The sequence below is a fragment of the Bombyx mori genome, chromosome 12, assembly GCF_030269925.1.
Source record: "Bombyx mori chromosome 12, ASM3026992v2".
In the NCBI taxonomy this organism is placed as follows: Eukaryota; Metazoa; Arthropoda; class Insecta; order Lepidoptera; family Bombycidae; genus Bombyx; species Bombyx mori.
In genome coordinates, this window is record NC_085118.1 from 8,510,474 (window position 1) to 8,533,377 (window position 22,904).

The 22,904-nt window shown below is 36.8% G+C and overlaps 3 protein-coding genes across 6 annotated transcripts in view; 1 reads left to right on the forward strand and 2 right to left on the reverse strand.

Annotated features, from left to right (window-relative positions):
- Positions 1-7,154, reverse strand: part of LOC101746532 (WD repeat and FYVE domain-containing protein 3) — a 58,847-nt gene extending 51,693 nt beyond the window's left edge. For 2 of the 4 annotated variants that reach the window (XM_038014476.2, XM_062671430.1), the window contains exons 1-4: positions 6,612-7,141; positions 6,022-6,267; positions 5,295-5,453; positions 52-244 (exon numbers count right to left, since the gene is read on the reverse strand). In XM_038014476.2, the coding sequence (XP_037870404.1) occupies positions 52-244; positions 5,295-5,453; positions 6,022-6,267; positions 6,612-6,812 (799 nt within the window). In that variant the 5' untranslated portion in view covers positions 6,813-7,141. Of the gene's footprint in view, positions 1-51; positions 245-518; positions 5,219-5,294; positions 5,454-6,021; positions 6,268-6,611 lie in introns of those variants that run through there. The other 2 variants (XM_038014474.2, XM_038014477.2) reach the window with 2 other exon arrangements.
- A 1,947-nt stretch (positions 7,155-9,101) lies between these two features.
- LOC101745486 (cysteine and histidine-rich domain-containing protein morgana) lies at positions 9,102-12,256 on the forward strand. Its single transcript, XM_004929448.4, has 6 exons — positions 9,102-9,399; positions 9,527-9,663; positions 9,804-10,006; positions 10,602-10,818; positions 11,565-11,759; positions 11,923-12,256. The coding sequence occupies exons 1-6, from the start codon at positions 9,321-9,323 to the stop codon at positions 12,142-12,144; spliced, it is 1,053 nt and encodes a 350-aa protein (XP_004929505.1). The 5' UTR covers positions 9,102-9,320; the 3' UTR covers positions 12,145-12,256.
- A 54-nt stretch (positions 12,257-12,310) lies between these two features.
- Positions 12,311-22,904, reverse strand: part of LOC101746668 (protein dissatisfaction) — a 37,844-nt gene continuing 27,250 nt past the window's right edge. The window contains exons 4-10 of the mRNA XM_021350069.3: positions 20,650-20,813; positions 19,818-19,988; positions 18,620-18,730; positions 16,958-17,197; positions 16,495-16,576; positions 15,900-16,005; positions 12,311-13,762 (exon numbers count right to left, since the gene is read on the reverse strand). Of these exons, the coding sequence (XP_021205744.2) occupies positions 13,561-13,762; positions 15,900-16,005; positions 16,495-16,576; positions 16,958-17,197; positions 18,620-18,730; positions 19,818-19,988; positions 20,650-20,813 (1,076 nt within the window). The 3' untranslated portion in view covers positions 12,311-13,560. The remainder of the gene's footprint in view (positions 13,763-15,899; positions 16,006-16,494; positions 16,577-16,957; positions 17,198-18,619; positions 18,731-19,817; positions 19,989-20,649; positions 20,814-22,904) is intronic.

Genomic DNA, 22,904 nt, shown 5'->3' on the forward strand with positions numbered 1-22,904 from the left:
TTAAATTACAATTTAAACCTATACCCATGCCTATACCTTATTATTACTTACTATGAATGTACTGAACAACAGATTGTGTTAGACCATGTCGAGAAAGCGTCATTAACACTTCAGCTGCTGACTTTCTCCACATTATATTATGAGGGGCACACCATGATGTTATAGCGGAGAATAAGAGGGTGAGATCATCCTTTCTCGCTAATTCTTCACATGGGAAAGGATGGCTGCATAATCTTACAAGTACCTAAAATGTTACATAATATCATTAACCAATCAATCAACATCTGAAATGATTTTACATAACCAAGCAGGAAGTGAGTGATACCCAATTAATAAAACAATAATGTTTATTTAATTCAAATTTGCTAAATGTTAATGTTAATATTCAAGAGTGCATATATAAATATTAATTTTCTCATTTTATTTACATCACGACAATATTTTGTTCTTTTTAAATTATTATTTTAATAGTCTTTTTTTGTTTCAAACAGCATTTCAAGATAATATAGAAATTTTACCTTCCAATAAAATTTGTATTATGTTTCCTAAGACGTCCGAAGTCCATTATGAGAGAGTACATCGTATGATTTCCACTGCAGGTCGCTAAATTTGACTACTTCCGTTTCCTAAGTCCCATCTACAGCGCCCTCTATAACGTCTGGAACCGAACCAACAAGCAAAGACAAGCCGCCATATTTGTCATTGTTCGGCTCATAATGATGGATGTAGCCCCAGGAAGACATTATCTGGACTTCGGACGTCTTAGGAAACATAATACAAATTTTATTGGAAGGTAAAATTTCTATATTATGTGTTCCGTTTGACGTCCGAAGTCCATTATGAGAGACTGTTTGTTATCTCCTGGTGGCTTGTATTTGAAATAAAATAATCTTTATTAAAAAGCAACAATGTGACTTATTGTGTTTAATTAAGCAAAGCTTAAATTAAGCACGTAATTTAAATTAATTGAAGGTAACCGTATAATATTACCCACTTAATTCAAATCGACCTAATAAGATTTAGGACGAAAATACTGAGAAAGATTTCTCAGAATTTATATCAGTGTTTGATGCATTAATAATAAGTTTTTGATAGAACTTTCTAAAAGTATGCTCATGTTGTCAGTTATCTTTAGCTGAAATATCATTAATTTGGTAATCTCCTACCCAGTTTAAAGTTTTCACCACCGCTCTACAGCTTCCAACTGAGGCCTGAATACCTGAGTCTCCTAAAAAGACTTTTTACCCAACTACTAATCCTCGCTGCAGTAGCTGGCTTAGTGGAGCCTTTAGTTGCTAAGAATAGATTAAATATTCCCACTGGTTTGCTGTGTCATATTCACTAGATTGCGTAGCCAGTATACTGCATCGATGATCAATTGGTCAGGAGCAGCCACGAATGTCCAACTGGACTGTTGGTGTGAAGATCAATTAGTTTTCGACCCAAATATCAGTAATTTAGAAGGTGCAGGCTTTGTCAAGGAAATAGATTTCAGTATGTTTCAATGTCGGGCTCGAAGCTATTTTTTATATCCGATAGAGTTTCACAAACGGACGCTATATAACAGACTTATAAACTAGAATGGTCCGGTAGGAGAGACCATGAGATAAATACAGATAACAGAGAAATCTAGCTACATTTTCCAATTCGGGTACACGAGAATTAATACATTTTCTTGACAAAACCTTACCCCTTATTCCAAATAGGGGCGTATGTTCTTATCGTAGACTCTCTCCTGCCGATGTCCATGTCCCTGTCAGCGTGTCCCACCCAAAATGAACCAAGCTTCCAGGTGTAGATTGCTGACAGCCTGGCGGTAGCATTGTCAGTGTCCACCAGTGATGTTCAGATCTCTGAGCTTCTCGAGTCGCTTGAGAGCAGGTGATTTCAGGTCTGGCCTCCACAGGGGCTTCTTGCACTTGGGTACCACTAGTATGTACCGACCTGAGGTTGAGTTGAGGTGGTCCAGCACTCTGGATATCAGACTGAGCGGCGGAAACGGCCATGCTAGTCAGTAATGCCAAGATCTGCTGAACGCGTTGTAGAGGCAGGCGTTCGAGTTTTGCTTTGATGGGTGGACGAGCTCACAGCTCACCTGGTATTAAGTGGTCACTGGAGCCCATAGACGTCTAGAACGTAAATGCGCCACCCACCTTGAGATATAAGATCTAAGGTCTCAAGTATAGTTACAACGGCTGCCCCACCTTTCAAACCGAGACGCACCACTGCTTCAGGGCAAAATACCTACTCGCGCGGACTCACAAGAGGTAAACATAGTTTTTTTTTTTTTTTTTTTTTTTTATCCATGAGCGGTCCGAGACGCGAACAAGTTCCCCACAGGCTGAATAGCCTAGTAGTTGCTTTTTCTGCGAGATACCACTCCAAGCCGCCGCGATTGCGTAAGAGGTGATCGGCTTCAGTGTTGTACAGTCCCGGTAGGTGGTGAGGGAGAAGTACAACTTTGAGGTGGTCTATTAAGTTAAGCAATTTTCCAGTCAGATCTAGCAATTATCGTGACCGGGTTCCTCCCTCGTTCTTTATGTAGGAAAATTCTGTTCTGTTGTTTACAAGGGCTCCCCACTGAATGTCCGACGCGTCGGTGATGACGTGGTTCGTGGCCATTCTCTGTGGATGAATTGGTGTGCTCTGACTGACTTTCTCTAACCACCAATCCAGCTCTGTACGTACCTCGTCCGAATACTGCTTTGGTAAATGAGGATACCTCCTGAGCTTGTTGCTGTGGTACTGCAAGGACTCAGCAAAGCAACTTTCCCCGTTGGGTGATGAAAGTCGCAAAGTTGAGATATCCTAAGAGGCTTTGCGCCTGCTTTAGGTTCCAACCGCCGGCAGTAAGTCGCACGAGCAAATTCTTGGGCAGGGACTTTGTCTTGGATTTGGTGTCCCATAAGATTCCCAGAAAGTCTATCAAGCTCGTCAGTGTCATAACCGGTTACTTAGATGGGTGGACGAGTTTACAGCTTACCTGGTGTTAAGTGGTTACTGGAGGCCATAGACATCTACAGCGTAAATGCCGCCACCCACCTTGAGGTATGAGTTCTAAGGTCTCAGTATAGTTACTTGAGATTTCAACAAGTCTTTTGCTCTTGTAGGCAGACGAGCATACGGCCCACCTGAAGGTGAATAGTTACAGTCGCCGATGGACTTCAGCAACGCCAGGGGCAGAGCTAAGCCGCTGCCTACTGCTTAATTCTATCCACAAGCCTCGTTTGAAGAAGGACATGTCATAGCGCTCGGGAAACACCGTGGAGGGAGCTCATTCCATAGCCAGCTGGTACGTGGCAAAAAAGACCTCTGGAAACGCACTGTCAATGAACGCAGTGGTTCCAGATAATATGGATAAGCTTTGCTCCGATGGCGGGAGATGTTCTGCCCTGGTGTACAAGCACATAACCACTAGTCGCAGACCCTTCTGGCGAAGTATTTCGGCTATTTAGTTTGTCACTGAAGCAAAAATCCGCGGTGGTGCAGCTAAGCCGAATGGCAGACATATCATCTGAAGTAGACGACCCTGATAACTGATCCCGAGAAACGTCATTGATAGATGATAATAGGCCTGGCTCAAATCCAGTTTGACATTCCAATCTGTTATAAAACTTAGGAACTCGATGGTGGAAAAGGTGAAAAAGACTGTTTCATGTACTTGTTCAATGCCTTGAGGTTGAAAATTGTTCGATTTTTTATTGGTCTTGGGAAGTATGAAAAGAGGAAATCTGAAAGACGGTGTCGGGGGTGCGGGTTCTAAAGCTCTATTGAATTAAATTTTGGATTTTGATTGACATCAAGTTATTATTAATTTCAATATTACGTTTGGTGGATCGAGTCCAGGTGTTTCGATAGAGTCTTAAACATCCGCCTGAAAATACTGTTGAGTAATTTATTTTTATTTCCTGATTTTCGTTCCACTTTGTACTTGTTCCCCCCTCCCCCCGTTTTTCTTGCTGAGGAATTATTTAGACAGCATCGCTCAGAATATCTGTTTTCGGCCTCTTTAGATGTATTGGAATGTGGCCTACCTCGACATGGCTTTGCATTGGCAGTACAAGCCGAGGGTTCCGGCGATGCGGGCCGGATGCGAGTAGCAGACGGTGCCGCTTTTGTAATTTATCAATACCACCAATTTTCTGTATATATGCCAATAATAAGTTGGGGTTAAACATATAATCACAAGAAGAAGATATTTTCTCTATATCTTCCCTGACATATCTATCCTTTAATTTCTTTATGAGGTATCTACGACGCTATCGTATAACCTCGGCTCGCTTACCGAAAATTATTTGAAGGATATCGTTAGAAACTTTTATAGGCGAAATCGTTACCGAATAGCGGTTTAAACTTTTCGTAAAAGGCGGAAGTATTAAGCTGAACATTCTCTGAATTTGACCCGTCGGCAAGGTTTTGTATGGCAGCATAACGCATTCGTTCTGTGCCAAAAAAGCATTAGATAACGCAGGAAAACATTTTTTTTTTTTTTTGAACCTCCGAATACTGCACCGCGTTCCAAGTCGGCTAGTCAAATCTTTGCATATCTGGTTCTTTTATAGAAATGCTCAAATTTCAAAACCTACCCGCTTCTGGTAACGGACGGTCTGGTGGCAGACGTAAAAACTATTCGTCGTTGTCTAATTTCGATTGGAAGTTGAAACCAGATCAGACATTATTATTATAAGATGTTGGTATTTGCAAGTGTAAAGGCGGGACCACTGGTGCACGACCAGCAATAGCATGATTCGAAGTTAAAATATTATTCACATGACTCACCCATTATTGCGACAGTAAGTCAAACCTTTTATTCAGATCTCGCGACCAGTCACTTTTTCGAAGTTTTCTTGCTGGTCCCTAGTCTTTATTTTCCGACGAACCCGAAGAAATATCCGAAGAAATCGAAGAACTATCCTCACTTAAATTTTACTTTGAAAGGCGCGATAACCTCGTCACTCATTGTAGAGCCTTGGAGGTTTCACGAAACGGAAGATAATCATAACACTTGTTTGAAACAAACTTTCTACTTCAAATCTCGAAAGTTGCTTATAACATTTTAAATTACTAACTTCTTAAAATATTAACGACTGCACGTGGGAAAAAACGACGCAACAATGACAAATATGGCGGCTTGTCTTTGCTTGTTGGTTCGGTTCCAGACGTTATAGAGGGCGCTGTAGATGGGACTTAGGAAACGGAAGTAGTCAAATTTAGCGACCTGCAGTGGAAATCATACGATGTACTCTCTCATAATGGACTTCGGACGTCAAACGGAACACATAATATGTGCTTACCTGAACAAATATTTTTTGCAACAAGATCCTCCTCTCTCTGGGTGTAAATTCACTATTAGTATCCTGAACATCAGCCTCTGATTCAGGTATCTCAGGAAGATCAAAAAACAGATACAAACATTTTACTAGTGTTGATGGTATAGCTGCAGTGGTCATGACCTTTAAATAACAAAAAAACACTTTTTATAGATTTATTTTTGCCTTGAACTACATGCTGAAGCTTATACTTTCAAACATTTGAAATTTATTATTTATAATATAAGCTATTACAAAATGCTTTGCTTACAAAATGATTATTACAAAGTTATTTGCTTTATAGTCATGAATTTAAAAAAAATCAAATTCAACTACCTGAAAGAGTTTCTTGTTTAAGGGTATATACAGATATGAAATGATACAATTGACTTTTTTTTATTGACTTTGATATTATATCTCAATGTGGGTGGTGGCATCATGTTATGATGTCCATCGGCTCAGAAAGTCAGTTTACGCCAAAGGGCAAGCTTGTTCAACCATTCATACAATAAAATAATAAAGACAAGAACAAGTATGCCCAGGCTCCCAATGGTGATTCAATTACTACTGGTATGAATTTCCTTAGGTATGAAAAACTAAGAACTGGACTAAGGCTGTGAAAGTTTTTTATATTGATATTTTTGTTGTAATCCTAGTAATTTGTCATAATGGCACACATATTATATTTTACAGGAGAGATAGTAATTTTTACCTGTATCAGAGACTGATCTCCAGCTGCCAATAGATTTAGTGTTGATAACAACATCCAGCCATTACTTGACTCTTCCGAGTTTTCAATCTCTAAGAACTTTGCAATTGCACAACTAGCAGCCTCGGTACTTTGGTTACTGGCCCTCTTTCTAATTTCTGACACCATTAGCTTAGAAACTTGCTGGCAAAACGACAATATATCCCAGAATTTTTCATTCATTTCACTTGATGGACTGGTGCCAATCACCTACAAAATCACAGACATTCAAGAGTTTAATTTAATTAAACACAATATTTATTTCATAATCATAATTCAAACTAAAGTTATCATAATAATCAATCTGTTATAATTAAATACATACTTCTTTCTTTGAATTATTTCAAATGTGTGGGAATAGCTTCATATTTCCTAAAAATGTTATGTGTTTTAGGGTGCTTTGGAATTGGGAACAAAGCTGTTTCTACAGTAATTTTAATTAAGAAGGTTTTTTTAGGATAGCTAAAGCAAATAGTATTAATGGATAATTTTGAAAGTAATACTTTTACTGAAGAAATAACAAACAATGAACTTATTTTACATTTAATAGTTACCTTACAAAATAGAGGCAGCATATTGTAAAGTTTATCATCTTTTTCAGCGTCTGTTAGTGGTTGTTGAGGATGTGTGTACTCTGCAAATAGCTTCTTCAGGTGCATCAGTCCAAGTTGGACGTGAGATGAGGAACCTGAGCCCTCGGCAGATTCGGACGACGCCGAGGAAGATGCCCCACGCAATTTGCGCATCAAATTCATTTTAATTACTTCACAAATAATACAATCACACCATTATAAGAAGAACGCTTATAAAAAGTGTACCGATTTCCATTTTAAACAACTACCTATGTATTGAGAGTAATTATTATGCCAGTAAAACGTATTGAAACTATTTCACAAATCATTGTTTTATTATTTTATTTTATTTTTATAAGTATGCTTTAAAAATGAAATTATAAAATAATTCGAGAATCTCTAAAAACGCCTTAATTAACTGAGATGAAAATGTACAGTTTTTACAATTTCCTAGCTTTTCTTAAGAATTGATTTTCATCAAAATTTTGTACGCCCACATGAACACTAGGAAATGTAGGTACAGACTATACAAATTTTGAAAGTAAAGAGACATTGACAGACATGACAGCTTTTCTATCTGTGAATCTACATAAAACCACTGAAGTAAGGAATAATTGGTACCGTAAAATGGGGCGATTAGGGACAAATTCCAACTTTATGAGCAATTTTAAGGTAGTTGTTGATGTATATAATGCTATATCAGGATCAAAATGATTAAGTCTTGGGGGCATCTTTGTTATCTAATTTAAAATTATGCAACTAGCATTCCAGTTTAAGTAAAAAATGCAAAAATAGGTGTAATCCCTATTTACCCGAAAATTGCGGTTAATTGGGACGAAATGAGAAATTTGCTAGGGTTGGCACTACTTTTATTTTTATATATAGTTTTAATTAATTTATTTATTTAGTTGCACCAACAAAGTGATCATCAATAAAAAAAATTGAAAAACTGACAAAAGTACATAGCAGACATCACCTCAATTATAGGTGCAATCGACAGTGCTGAGATATTTCTATCTGGCTTAAGAGATTAGGTGTGTCGGTTATTCCATGGATTAATCAGATGAATACCCCCACTCTGAACAAATATTAAATATTTTATTATGTATTACTTAGACATTTTTGTCCACCTTGAGATTTCATTGATCTTGTTACATGTCTCTGTAAAATCGACTTACTTATATTAAATTGCTTATCTATTTCAACTAAAGACTTATTCCCAATTTCGCTTCGAATAAACCAGATTTTTACCAACAAATTTAAAAAATATTGTTATAACTACATAGACAACCCTACAAACCTGTACCTATTTAAACTTAGGTCGTTTCCATTTCACGTATTGTCATCCCAATAGACCCCTTTTTCGTTGTTATTTATACCTAAGACGTCCCCAATATCCCCAAAATCAACAGATTTGTACATGTATTTTTATTTAATCAAATACATTAAAACCAATAACAACTGAGACTTACCTTTAATATATATGCTGGTTCAAACACTAAATAACGTTTATAAATCATAGTCGTCTTCTATTAATGACAAATAAATAAAAGAGAGCAAAGTTTCTAGCACTAAAACAATTACCACCACAGGAAGTTAATTTGAAACGCGATTTTTTATAAGTTAGCAGCTATTATCATGCATATTCAGAGTTGTTTTGTGAACTTTCAACATTCTACTATTAAACTACAAAAAATGGAAGATTTTGCAACGAATGTAAAACTTATATTGAGCGTCGAAAGATTTTCCCGGTTTTTTCCCGATTCGCCTCTCAACCCCTAATCGCCCCATTTTACCGGTACATCATTTCAATAGTCATAAAAGATCACATTTTAGCTTTGACGTAAAATTGTTAAATTTCCTAAATTACATACTTTGAGGGTTCTTGATGAGATGTTCTTTTACTTATGAAATTCGGGACTACTTATGAAATTCGGGGATTCGAGAAAACTGTAGGTATTAATTTAAGGAAACTAAATTGTTTCTAATTAAGCTAAATAAGTTATATAAATTACTTTATATTACTATTTGCATAAAGTTTAATAAAAGCCTTTCTATGTTTTTCCTTATCTAAAATAAGTAGGCAGTCTTCATATTCTCTACGAAGTCTTCATATTCATAACTAAACATTAAAAAAAGTTTATTAAATTGGGGTCATACATAACCGATCATTAATTAATCTAGTGACGTACAACATCTTTCTCAATTTTTTTCTCAAATGGTGAGAAAATAAAAAAAATACAACTAAGAATTTTCCTTAATAGTTTTTGAACTGCTCACTATAGGTAAGGCAGTAAAAGTTAATAAAACATAAACAAATATAACGAAATTTTTAAAACTCTATTACTTACATTTTAACATCTTATTTTAATTTTAATTCATCAAATTACGGAAACTAGGTCCAGGCGCGATTATTATTTAAATATTTTTTTTTTGATTAGCTCCGTTTGTTGCTTCTTTAAAATAATTTAGTTAGAAAGCCGTTAAGCTAGCAACACATGGCATTTGGCATGTCATTTTATCCCGGAATTAAAAACAGAACTTATTTGAACATACGTACATACATGATACACATTTATTTTCTAATTTAAGACCGATCATATTGTATGAACAGTGTATTACCCCGTATTTGAGTATTTGCAAAAGGGGTAATTTTTTCTACGTTCGTAAAATATCTATTGAATAACGAATATGCCTGAAGATAAACACCTAGTGCAATGTTATAATCGCGGTTGTGGCCAAGCTTTTGACCCAAATGACAATGAAAAAGGTATTCTAGACTTTTCCCTAACCCTAAAACGTATTTAATATTGAAAAGTATACACTACTTTAAACAATGTTGAAAAAAATCTCAAAAATATATGTCAGTAACTTATAACAAATTTATAAATTTACAGATGAATGTCGCCACCATCCAGGACATCCAGTATTCCACGATGCTTACAAGGGCTGGTCATGTTGTAATAAGAAAAGTGTTGATTTCACGGAGTTTTTGAACATAAAAGGGTGTACCTTATCCAAACATAGCAATGTGGTAAGTTAAAACAATCACAATGAAAAGCTCAGATCCAGTGTTGCTATATAGTTTTCTTACATTGAAAAGAAAATACATCCATAAACAAAATTAATCCAATTGTATGAAAAATTATTCAAATATTATGATTAAATTTGCAGAAACCTGTTGAACCTGTTAAAAAGGGGCTTGACAAGGAATTGGAAAAAAAGGATATCATTGAAGTAAGAGCTCCAGTTGCTGGTCCACAGTTACAAAGACCACCCTTTGAAACACCTCTGGTGCTCTTAGAAACACACATAGCTGAATCATTGAAACAATCTCAGCCAAATACAGAGCAAAAAACTCCAGTCTCTGAAGATGGGTATGTTTAACCATCCTTGCATATATTTTTTAATTACGTTCCCACCCTTTGAACCGGAATGCTTGACTTGCAGCAGAAAGAGGCATTATCCTTACTTATGCAAATACTTACTATATTAATAATAATGCAAATCATAGTTTTTGCAGGTTTTAATTTTATTACATGATTACATTTGTGAACAGGTATGTTTTGATAGGAAAACAGGTACCTGTCAACAGGATTTGAACATTGTGTTAATGTTGCAACAATTGTATTGTCACTTAAGTACATTCCGGATTTCTTCTTCATTCGTATTATAATAAATAGTATTCAAATTCAACATAATTAAATAAGGAAAACTGAAAACTTGATGTTTTAAACCAAAACAAATATTAGTATTCTTAGTACTTTAAATAAAGTTGAACCCAAAATAAATAATAATACCATCAACTAAATTATTTGTTTGTACAAAACACTAATACTGTGATGATGTTTGATAACCACAAAACTGAGTTTTTGTTATGTTAATGTTAAATTGTAAAATTAAGCCCTTGTATATTATTTTGCTATTTACAATTTATCAAAATTTTTCAAAATCATTCTTGTAATTTTACAGAAATGTAGCTATTGGAACAAGTTGTAAAAATGGTGGTTGTAACACAGCATTTGAAGGTCCTCAAACAAATGAGTCTTTGTGCACATATCACCCTGGGTGCCCTATTTTTCATGAAGGTCTAAAATTTTGGTCTTGCTGCCAAAAAAGAACCACAGATTTCAATACCTTTTTAAATCAACCAGGCTGTACTACTGGAGCTCATAAATGGGTTAAAGAGGTAATTGATGTATAAATAAATAAATAAAAAGTCTGTTGTCTGTGCCTTGATAACCAAAATATCATGAACCATTGAAGTGATTATTATGTTCATAAAATTAAATGCTCCAATATAGATATGATCACTTTCTGAGATTATGTCAAAGTCTCAACTATATTTTTTATTGTTCTATTTAAACAAACAAACTTTTGGCCCAGCTGATGCTAGGCTACTGGGGCTTAAACTTAACGTTATGTTTTATACATACAACCCACTGAGTTTCTTGCTGGTTCTTCTCATTGTGTTACAATTCTGATCTGGTAGTAGAATTTGTGAAGCACTGCTCTTGCTAGGGCTAGTGTTAGAAAATTCTCTCAGATTAAACCCGTGAGCTCCACTACCAAATCATATGTAGGAATCCAGCAAATAGGTAGGAATAAAAAACAAATTTTTTTTCAAATTAGAGTTAAGTATAATTTCAAAATAAAGAGACTAGGTGGATAAACTATTAGACAATTTCACCTATACAGATATTTAATAGTTGTACTCATTAGAAGCAGAAGTCTTAAGTCTTTCTGTTATCCTGCTTATTAATAATTAATTATGTATTCCAGTTTAAACAGTAGAATGAATGTTACTTCAACAGACTTGTACTCATTTTTTAAAAAACACTGCTTAACACTGAGTCGGACATGAGCTTGTCCGCAAGTTCATCTAGAAAGGGAATTGAAAATTTAATAAATATTAGTTTTTTTTTTTAATTGTAGAGTTCAAATGCTGGTACAGTGCAGTGTCGTTGGGATTGGCATCAGACACCAGAACACGTGATTGTTAGTGTTTATGCTAAGAAATATGACCCAGTCTTGAGCTATGTGAAGGTAAACCCTATACGGCTAAACATAAAATTGATATTTAGAGAGCAAGGAGATGCAGCCTTTGAATTGGATCTTGAACTAAGAGGGGTATGTAAACAAAATGTTAATAACAATTCACTTGTCACTAATTTGACATTGCACTTTTCAAATTAAAATGCCTAAAAAATAAATAGTGCTAGTAATGATCCATATTAATATATTACACAAAATACATACATTAATATCAGCATAACAAAAAAACGTTTTCCAGGTTATCAATATCGAAAGAAGTTCTGCTTCTATGTTGGGTACTAAAGTGGAGATAAAATTGAAAAAGGGCGAACCTGGCTCATGGTCCAAGCTTGATTTTCCCAGGACTGAACCAAAAAAGGTAGAAGAAAAGTCAACTGTCCAGGTCAATACGATGGAAGACGATTCAGTCGACCTCAGTTCAGTGGAAACGATTACGTTGAATAAGGTTAACATTGCCTAGTATTGGTTTTTCTCTCGAAATGCAATTTTGTGACATCTTGCTAATGAATGCTTTAGATATATTAACATATTATTATTTAAGTCAATGTGAATAAACATATTTTTACTTATAAGATTTTTATTTTAAACAAAACAGCCAGGAGTCTTCATAGAAAGAAAAGAAAGAGTTCAATGTTTTTTTTTTTGTTTTTTGTTTAATAATTATAACCTTATATTAACACTAAAATAGAACATTATAATATTATTGTGACTAGAAATAAATTGATTTCACGAAAATTTTTAACTTTACAATTCTCTTAACAGTATTAAATATTTCATTCATATAAAGCACGAATTTCCATAATTTAGAGGAATGACTAGAATAAATTTTTGAAAAGTTTCTAATTTTTATGACATAAGTTTTTGATTATTCCGATATCTACCTATTATTTATCTTTATTAGAAATTATACTGTTATTGCAGACAGTGTATAAACGAGATATCTACAAATTAATTAACAATTTGTGACAAATTCTATTTTTAACTTATAAAAGGCGAGGATGTTTGTAGCTTGAAAGTAAGCGTCGCCTCTGCCATTAAATATTTAAAGTTCATTGCTAACAGGCTGCCAACTGTGACCAGTCGTGAACACTGACCACATTACAATTACAAGATAATCTTGGTTCGCGCCAGTATCGAACCTTCGACCTGCATGTACACTCAATACTTATTACTGGCGGTAGGACCTCTTGTGAGTCCGCGCGGTTGGGTACCACCGCCCTGTCTATTTCTGCCGTAAAACAGTAATGCGTTTCGGTTTGAAGGGTGGGGCAGCCGTTGTAACTATACTGAGACCTTAGAACTTATGTCTCAAGGTGGATGGCGCATTTACGTTATGGATGTCTATGGGCTCCAGTAACCACTTAACACCAGGTGGGCAGTGAGCTCGTCCACCCATCTAAGCAATAAAAAAAAAAAGAACAGGAATACCTAGATGGTATAACGTCGCGGAGTTCGATTTTTTTTGTTGCCCTTATGGGCAGACGAGCACACGGCCACCTGATGGTGAGTGGTTACCGTCGCCCATGGACTTCGGCAATGCCAGTGGCAGAGTCAAGCCGCTGCCTACCACTTAATACTCTCCACAAGCCTCGTTTGAAGAAGGACATGTCATAGCGCTCGGGAAACACCGTGGAGGGGAGCTCATTCCATAGCCGTATGGTATGTGGCAAAAAAGGCTTCTGGAAACGCACTGTGGATGACCGCAGTGGATGGTAGTATGGATGAACTCTACTCCGGTGGCGGGCGGTACGATGGTAAAAACGAAATGACGGTATCATCTCGAACCATACCTCAGCGCACAGATTATTAACAAATGTTATTACTATGTTTGTGTGTTGAATATAATAATCTTATCGACATGCCTATGAATATTTAATTAGGGCGATGAACAATGTTCAGTTGTCGTGTGGGGATGAGGAGCGTGGAATGGGGGCGCTGGTGCCGGTTGCATTCGGTACATGTCGTGTAGCAGTGTGGTAACGGACACGTCGCCGACTGTGTCTCGGAACAGTAGGAGCTCGATGGAACGCGCTCGCACAGCGCGGAGCGACGGTAACAGCAGCAGGAGGCGACCGAACCTTTTAAAATGAAAAAGTGATTACTACACCTTCCGTCAGTGTTCTAAGTATCACATTCGCTTTCGGGCTAAATCTATAGAGTAGTGCCTGTAACCTATGTACATGTTTATCTCATTTTTTATAACAACGATTTTCAAATAACGGCGGCGTCATTGGAGTTTTTCAATTTAAAAAGTAATAATAATGCTGTATTTGAAGGGAGCTTCTGTATTTATATATAATCAATGAGCGTGGGTAGCGTCTTCCCTGTACCCTTGGCATTGTGAAAGTCCATAAAGTTATCTTTTTAACATTAAGTAGGCTCACGTCTGCCATCAGTTGAAAATGCTTTTTCTTGAATGAAGATTGACTAAGAATTGTAAAACTTCACAAAATACAAATGTACCTACACATGTACATAGGTATTTGTTAGATAATTATTAATGGTAGCATACAAATATATTTACCTACTTTTGCCATAAATACTGAGACAAAGGGAAAAAAAATTCTATTGCAAATAACATTTATTACTTTTACAGTGTGTTAGTTTAATACATAAATATAAAACAATTTAAAGTATAAAAAGCTTATTCGAAGTGGTCTCCATTGGCTGCAATACAGTCCTTTAAACGTTGAGGCCAGTTATCAATAGAAGCACGCACTCTTTCCACAGGAAAATTTTTCACTGCCAATCGTACGGATTGTTTTAGGGACTCCAAATTATCATGGCGTTTAGAGCAAACCGTACCTACTCTCTAAAACTGACCATAAATCATAATCCAGCGGATTGAGATCGGGACTAGACGACGGCCAGTCTTCAGCTCTGATGAAGTCCGAAACGTTCATTTCCAACCAAGACTGCGTAGACCGAGCTTTATGACTGGCGCCGAGTCTTGCTGGAAGGACCATTCTTGATTATTGAACATGGTGTTGTTAAGGGGCTTCACTACCTTCTCAAGAATGATATCTTGATACACTTGTGCCGATGTATTGATACCTTTTTCACAATAGTATGGCTCAGTCACTCCTTCATAGCTAAGTACCTAATACCCCACCAAACCATCACTGAAGTCGGATAGTGCCCACGTTGCCGAGTCTTGCTGGAAGGACCATTCTTGATTATTGAACATGGTGTTGTTAAGGGGCTTTACTACCTTCTCAAGAATGGTATTTTGATACACTTGTGCCGATGTTTTGATACCTTTTTCACAAAAGTATGGCTCAGTCACTCCTTCATAGCTAATACCCCACCAAACCATCACTGAAGTCGGATAGTGCCGACGTTGCACTCTGTCGACTAATTGGGAAGCTTCCTTAGAGCTTTGAGCATAAATACGGTCATTTTGTTTGTTAAAATGTTGCTTAATTGTAAAAAAATTCTCATCTGTAAACAAAAAATTTCTATGACCTCCCTTTGCGTACCGCTTCACTAGTTGTTTCGATTTTACCACCCTATTCTCTTTTAAATTATCAGTTATGAAATGACCAGTACGTCTCTTATAGGCTGCAAGTCCTAAGTCATCTTTTAAAATATACGCGACATGGTTCTAGGTGCTATCTTCATCTCCCGAGATAAAATCTTTTGCTTTCGGACAGGATTTCTTCGAATTCTTACCCTTACTGCTTTGACCACCTTTTTCGTGCGAACACTACGTGGACGGCCAGATCTTTTTCTGTCACAAGCAGAGGAGGTCTCATTGCACCTATTAATAACCCGGTACACAAACATTTTACTAATACCAAGCGTATGGAGAGTTTTAAAAATTGCATTTGGCTCCATACCTACTTTGTGTAATGCAATCACAGCGATTCGGTTCTCTTTATCACCCCACTCCATTTTAATATCGCAAAATATTGTGTACAATGTATTGGCGCCAAAATGAGAAAACTCAATGAGCAATCATACAAAAATGACAGATTCCAAATTCAAATGTAATATTTTGTTTATTTTTAATTGTAACAGTATTTATGGCCAGACTAAGTATTATTAGGTAGGTATATTGTAAAGAAGATACCTGTAGATGCTAATATGTAATAAGCATTATTTTCACAAATGCTACCAAAGAACAATCAAAATAATTTGACTAGGTAATAACGGCTTTACAAATTAAAATTTTGGGTAATGAATGTGTCTATCGTCAATGAAGTATCATCCTACCTGGTAGGTTGTCTGGTATATCTAGTGCGCACATAATCTGCTAGAATACATTGTGCTTGATCTTGAAGCATTTCGACTGGTTGGGTCTCACTAAGTCCGGCTGTATCTGTAAAATCAGATAAGCACCTTGTTAAAAGTTGTGATGTTAATATCACATCGAAATAAATTAGTCGTTTGTCACTCTTTTATGTCTTATGAGCTACCTTTGGAAACGTGTTGGAAACACACGCATTTACGAAACAGGAATAGACAGACCTAGACGCCGAATAGCTACCTACACAATATTGACAACATTTACCTAAGTTGTCTGGTGAATTACACATGCTACTATTTAACGGGTTCTGGTCACGATTTTTGTATTTCTACAAAACAACTTCTTTCGGTAAAGTTGAATTTTTTTATTTAGGTATTGCATGTAGGTAATAAGTACCTATGTATTAAGTTACATAGAAATGTACCTATATGACTAAATAATAATAGTAGGTGTGCAACTACATATAACAAAGAAAATAATAGGTACAGAATTAATTACAGAATCACAAAACGTTTCCAAGAATAATTTTAATGTAATAAAAAAATAAAATACCTAACACACCTGGTGAAAATAGTACAATCGCTTTCATGCACCCACATTCGCTGCCATCAGGTGCTATTTGACGAAATCGGCACAAAATCTCCTACAAAAAAAAGCATTTTACTAAAACATGTGTAGGTACCTAGTTATAACTTACGATTACAACCTAGGTATAACTACCTAGGTATGTGAATAATAAATACATTTTACGAAACATTGAGAACACAAAGTTATTGCTATTGCTAGACGTCTCCTTTGGCTATGAAAACTTTTTGAAATGTTTGAATCTATAAAATGACTATATTTATCTAGGTAGGTATATATCTGTGGCACTTGAACGAACGAAATATCACAGTTGGTATAGGTAATATTAAAATATAGCTACTACATAACAATATAAACATAATTATGCAAAGTATGGTCTGAAACCCAATGTTTTATATTTATTTATTTATTTATAAAACAACCGTTTGTAAGTGCTTACCTGTAAAGTATTAAGTTCCAAATCCGCGAGCGGGTCAGGGGGCAGGCGAGCCCTGGCCGCCGGGGCCGATAACAACGGCGCGAGATCCCAAGGAGCCGACCACTGCGCCAAGTGCAACAAGAACAAGTCCTTCCATGCCGCTCGAAGTAGAACCAGTTGATCTGACGGTGATAACGCTTGGAATGGCGCCAAGCACCGCACCCACCGGACCGCCATAAATAAGAGACGAGCACTTGTTTCCTGAATTCGTTATGTATGATTTATCATTTCCCATTTCAATAATAACTAACTATAGATACTAACTGTTACTTCTCTCTCAATTTTTTTCTATAGGTAGGAACGTATTCGATATGTAAGTCGTATTTATGCTTAGTTTTCCATAACTGTAATTCGTTCTATACTGTATTTTTTTTATTGCCCTTGTAGGCAGACGAGCATACGGTCCACCTGATGGTGAGTGGTTACCGTCGCCCATGGACTTCAGCAATGCCAGGGGCAGAGCCAAGCCGCTGCCTACCGAGCCAAGCCGCTGCCTACTGTATAATAATATTCCAATTATCATTTGCATTTTTTCAAGAGATTTTCTTTATTAGGTCTCAGTGATAACTCTACTGCAGTCAAGAAGAAGTACCTATCTAGTGAAACGATTTGTCTTCATGTCTCGTACTAATGCAGACAAAAGTGGGCAGTTTCATCAACAAGCGTTGGCTTATTAAAGTTGCATTAAAAAGTAGACTTTATGGACTTGTTTTAAATTACGTTTTACATTACATCTGTTGGGCGGGGTAAGTCAAGTAAAGGCGATAAGTCACCCCAATGTCGACCAATCGTAAACTCGCGACCGCCCCCTTGAGTCAAAAAGCTACCTACTGCAGAACATGGCACTTCCCCTTACCTTTTCACAAAGCTTTTCTCTAACAAATAATATAGTAATAATAACATTTATTAGTTTTGTTTACCTAGTATTAATGGAGTATTAAAGTCAGGTTAGGAAAAATTAATTAATTAGGGCTGATTAACTTTTTACTAATTCTTGATTTCCTGTCATTTTAATCAGAATCTGTTCTTATTCGTATTCTTCCGAGTCTGACCGCACGTTATTGTACCCTCTAATGAGAAATATACATGCTATCTACATACATATTATTAAGTAATTAATAAACAAAATTTAGATACCTATTCGTAATATTTGTGTTGATATGGATTTCAATGAGGTATTCTAAAATTTACACAGTTTCACAAATCAGAAAGTAGATGTGACGGTAGGCCGTATGCTCGTCTGCAAACAAGGGCAAAAAAAAAAAACGTTTCCACACCCGGCAAGAGAATAATTTCCCTACGGTTTTCGAATGTATCTTGTCTCTATTCGAACCTGGTTTTGTTTTCAGAAACGTAAATTTTTTATTGCCCTTGATGCCTCGTCCAACCGGCTATTTGGTATTAATTGGTCCCCGGAATCTATGGAAATCAGTGTGAAAACGACCGTACAATTTGAGAAATTTAATCCATTTATAACGGCTCTATATATCTAACGCTGTATGTATAATGGTTTTTCTATCCTTAAACTAGGACGCATGGTTGCTATGTGAGTAGAAATATATCTACCTACCTACAGAATCGCGGTGCCTAACTACAGAATAGAAATGCTTAGGTTGAGGTTACCTGCAGAAGTTCCCATGTTGGGGCTAAAGGAGCACCAAATGCACTGGGCGGGGGCCGTAATAACGTCGGATCGCCTTGAAGCTGAAGTTGCTTGGCACTCCACATGAGTTCCTTGATATCGAAAAATTATCGATGTTATTTTTGATAATGAGTTCAAGAACACAAATTAGGTAGGTACCTACTAAGTATGTTAATTAGATAATAATAAAGTTTTATCTGTATTGTTGAATTATTTGCGCTGATACTCATTCACTAAGTTTTTATATTAAGTATCTATTGTTTAACTTAGTATTTAAAGTACCTAAAATTGTAGCATGCGGATCGATCCTCAGATAATATGATGTGCCTTAAGTTTAATGCAACTAACCTATCTATCAAATTATGGGAGAATTGAATCCATTTTCACATTGATAGTCAAGGGTCTGCCTAAGTATCTAACGGTCATTTCAATACAGGCCACTAGTAAAATGACAGTTTTCAAATTCAGTGTTTTTTTTTCCAGATGAAGGCAGACAAGTGGCATTTATTGTTTTTTTTCAGTAGGTAGGTACAATTCGTAATACGCTAGGTGCTTTTAATTTAAAACCATTTTCTAGTTGAATTGCCAGGATGATGATTCTAGACCAGGGTTGTCCAGACAACGGCTTGCGACGCATGTATTAATCAGAAAATGGTTTTCGATATAAATAGTTTGGATAATAGATTCTTTGTCAAAACACATAATAACCAGTAGTAAAACCTCTTGTGAGTCCGCACGGGTAGATACCACCACCCCACCTATTTTTGCCATGAAGCAGTAATGCGTTTCGGTTTGAAGGGTCGGGCTGCCGTTGTAATTAGGTATACTGAGACCTTAGAAGTCATATCTCAAGATGAATTGCGGCATTTACGCTGTAGATGTCTATGGGGTCCAGTAACCACTTAACAACAGGTGGGCTGTGAACTCGTCCACTCATCTAAGCAATAAAAAAACTAAAAAAAGATCAATATTTGGTACAATTTATTTTTATTCTTGTAACGTTTTATCAAGTAGTAAAATAGCAAAGTATTTCGTTTTTGAGATTATTGTTTTTCTACGGCCCTCCAGCTTTTGTACTAAATTTAATTAGCCCGCAATAGTACCTACTTAGTTTGGACAGCCCTGTTCTAGTTAATGCCATCAGCTGTGATACAAATAATTGTGGTCATGCCGACTTACATGACATTTATCGGTAGACATTAAAATGTGTAGTAGTCCAGGAGGCGGTGGTGGTAGGAACGAGTCCGGCACGAGCGGTAACGGGCTACAGGCACCAGTGCCAGCGGCGCTAGACCCAGCCGACGAGGCCGCGCTGAGCGGAGCCGGCTCGTTCATACCGCTTAAACTGAACTGTAGACATATTGTATGTACTAGGTACTGACATCGATTCGTTACTACGTTGTATTTGAAATATTTAAAACGTTTTTTTTTTATTCTAATGATAATTCCAATTGTCGTGGAGAAAATGCAAGCATAACTAGATAAATGAAATCGCGGTGTACCATTTACCAGAGTGAAAAGCTATACTGAAATAGGTCGCATCAAAATATACCTATTTGTAGGTATTATTATTCGCGGCTAAAATATAGGTATCAGTAGTAGGTACATACCTACCAATCCGCATAGGCCAAAACACATCTTTCTACTAATACCCCAAAATACGAATACCTACACAATCGTCGATAAATATGGTAAAAATGATTTTAATAAATGGATGGACGACGAAGTAGCAGAAGTACCTATACCTAAGTAGCTAGAGAAGACTGGAATAATATCCAGTACAACGGCTGGCTCACCCTTCAAACTGAAATGCATTATTACTTCACGACGGAAATAGGCAGGGTGGTAATACTTGTCCATGCGGAATCATAAGACGTCCTACCACCAGTAAAACTGGTAAAAACAGACTTCCCTTGGAGTTAATAGTCAATTAAAAAGGGGTACCTATATCATTTATTGATTCTGGATTTTTTTTAATGCTAGGATATTTTAGCAGATATTTCCTACTCACTTGAAAGTTGAGCGGCTGTGGAAGTGACAGTGGTGCATACGGCGAGGGCGGTGACAGTTTGAGGACCTGCGGTTTGTGAGCGTGCGTCATCGACGGAGGTGGCAGCGAGCTCAACGCTCCCGCATGCAACTTAGGCTTACGAGGGCCACGTTCGTGTTGGACTGCTGTTAGGAAAAGAATACAACCATATTATAATCACCTCTGGATCCTAGGTACCTACACTTACGCTACCGACAGTTTCTGCGGTAGCACCCAAAAACGCACTTGACTGAGGATAGGCAGGTTTTGAGTCTGGTTGTAGTGTTGACCGCGAGAACCTCCCTACTCTGACCGGGTTCTAACCCCGGGCGGAGGTCGGACATCGGGTGTGAGAGTATAAGGGGAGTCGTTTGGTGCGTTAGGACTCTAAACTTGTACCCGCGGTCTGCTCTCAACATCTGCAGACCGTCAAATCCCCCATACCCCTCATGTCCTCTAGGCGCAAATACCTCGTAGGATTTTTGGCCCCCTGCCCGAAAAGAAGGGTATACCTACAGGTTTATCTGCGTCTAATGTCATACCCATAGTCTTCAATTTAATCGTGATTATGACGCTTGCAACAGAGCCGAAATATCGGGAGCTCATTAAGTGTAAAAATCGTGGTAAGACCCGTTAAATATGTACGTAGGTAGGTATTTGTAGTGTATAAAGCTGCGAAAATTTTAAACCAATCCGTATTATAAGTATACCTAACTATGTTTAGGATAGTAATATTCTATCAGCCAACGTGAAACAATTTAATTACACAACGAAATAATTACGTTCCCTTTACGCATATCGATAATATCACCGTAAAATTTGCGGTCAAAAACTGTTGAAAACAGTAATGAACAACAATGAATTCTGCTGAAAAGTCACGAATCAAATTTCACTATACGATATCGATGTAGCGCAGAGTTGTTTAACACATAGGATTATGCAACTGAGAACCGCTTACGCGATGCAAACCCTTTATGATTGGGGTCGGAGTGGCACCTCTCGATAGTGGCCAAATGGAAGGGTTATACTGTGAATTATTCACAATTTTATCACTATCTCGGTCTTTTAGAGAAGAAGTATGATGTATACCAGATTTAGCTAACATGTGAATGTACATAGCGAGAGGTTTAAATGATTTCGAAAATTATACGTGAATTGTTATAAAATGCAATATTTAATTTGTAAAATTATGTCTGGACTTCTGGAATTATGTTGTTATAATTGTAGGTAAAAAAAATTCAACACCTTAATTTTAATCAATTTAGCGAGTATAGAAAGCAAATTAATTTCAACAAAAACTAATCCTTAACTTAGGGGATGCGAAAATGTATTTAGTTGCATGTCGGACTTGCATGGGGCGCGGGGCACTGTGACGTCACGCAATCAGCTTATCGTGGCTGATTCCATGGGAATGCGGCCATTGTGTCCGCACATGGCGGCGCATACGCTGTTGTTCCCGCGACGAGATACGTACGCTACGGTTACTCGATGCGGCTTAAATCGCGAGCTGTGTTACCGGACCGTGTATTGAGCACTCACCTCTGTTTTAGCTTTTTATTTTATTTTATTTGTACGCTTTAGGTAGGCAACAAATTTTTGGTTTCTATTCCGTTCTTATTTTCAATATTTTATACAATTCGAGTAGGACGGAAATAGTTATTATACAGTTGCGCACTTTCGGCTAAAATAGTATTAATAACTGCCCAGATTTACAAAAATTGTAAAAAAAAAAGTAATATAATAATTCAAAAGCATAAAAAAATTCAAAAGCAGTTTTGGCTGGTGAAATGTAAACTGAAAATTTAACTTAACACAGCAATACGGTTTTTTTAAGCTTACAATGATAGAATTACTCTCCCGATCTTCTCAGGGGGTCGCGATTCCGATCCGGTAGTAGATCCAGCGAAGCACTGCTCATGCTAAGGCTAGTGTTAGCGATCTCTAGTTGAGCCCGTGAGCTCATCTACCGGCCCGGTTGGAATAGCCCCTTAGGCTACCAATGATTAGATAGAAAAACAAAAGTTGTAATTTATATATATTTATACGGATAGGATATAACTAAATATAGGTGATGATATTCACGTTGTCATGTCTGAAGACTCCGGTCATTGCTTAATAGCATACGAGCCGAGAGTTAGCTCATCTATATACTCGTACTTAGGTATGCATTATGCAAAAAATATTTAACAGTTAGATCATAGCACTCCCACTTTGTTATTTTAAGACACTATGACAAA

Bases quoted from the DNA above. Each gene is read 5' to 3' on its own strand.
- LOC101745486 (XM_004929448.4), top strand. From the start codon at position 9,321: ATGCCTGAAGATAAACACCTAGTGCAATGTTATAATCGCGGTTGTGGC. The intron at 9,400-9,526 runs GTATTCTAGACT...ATAAATTTACAG, and splicing joins CCCAAATGACAATGAAAAAG to ATGAATGTCGCCACCATCCA. The intron at 9,664-9,803 runs GTAAGTTAAAAC...TTAAATTTGCAG, and splicing joins TATCCAAACATAGCAATGTG to AAACCTGTTGAACCTGTTAA.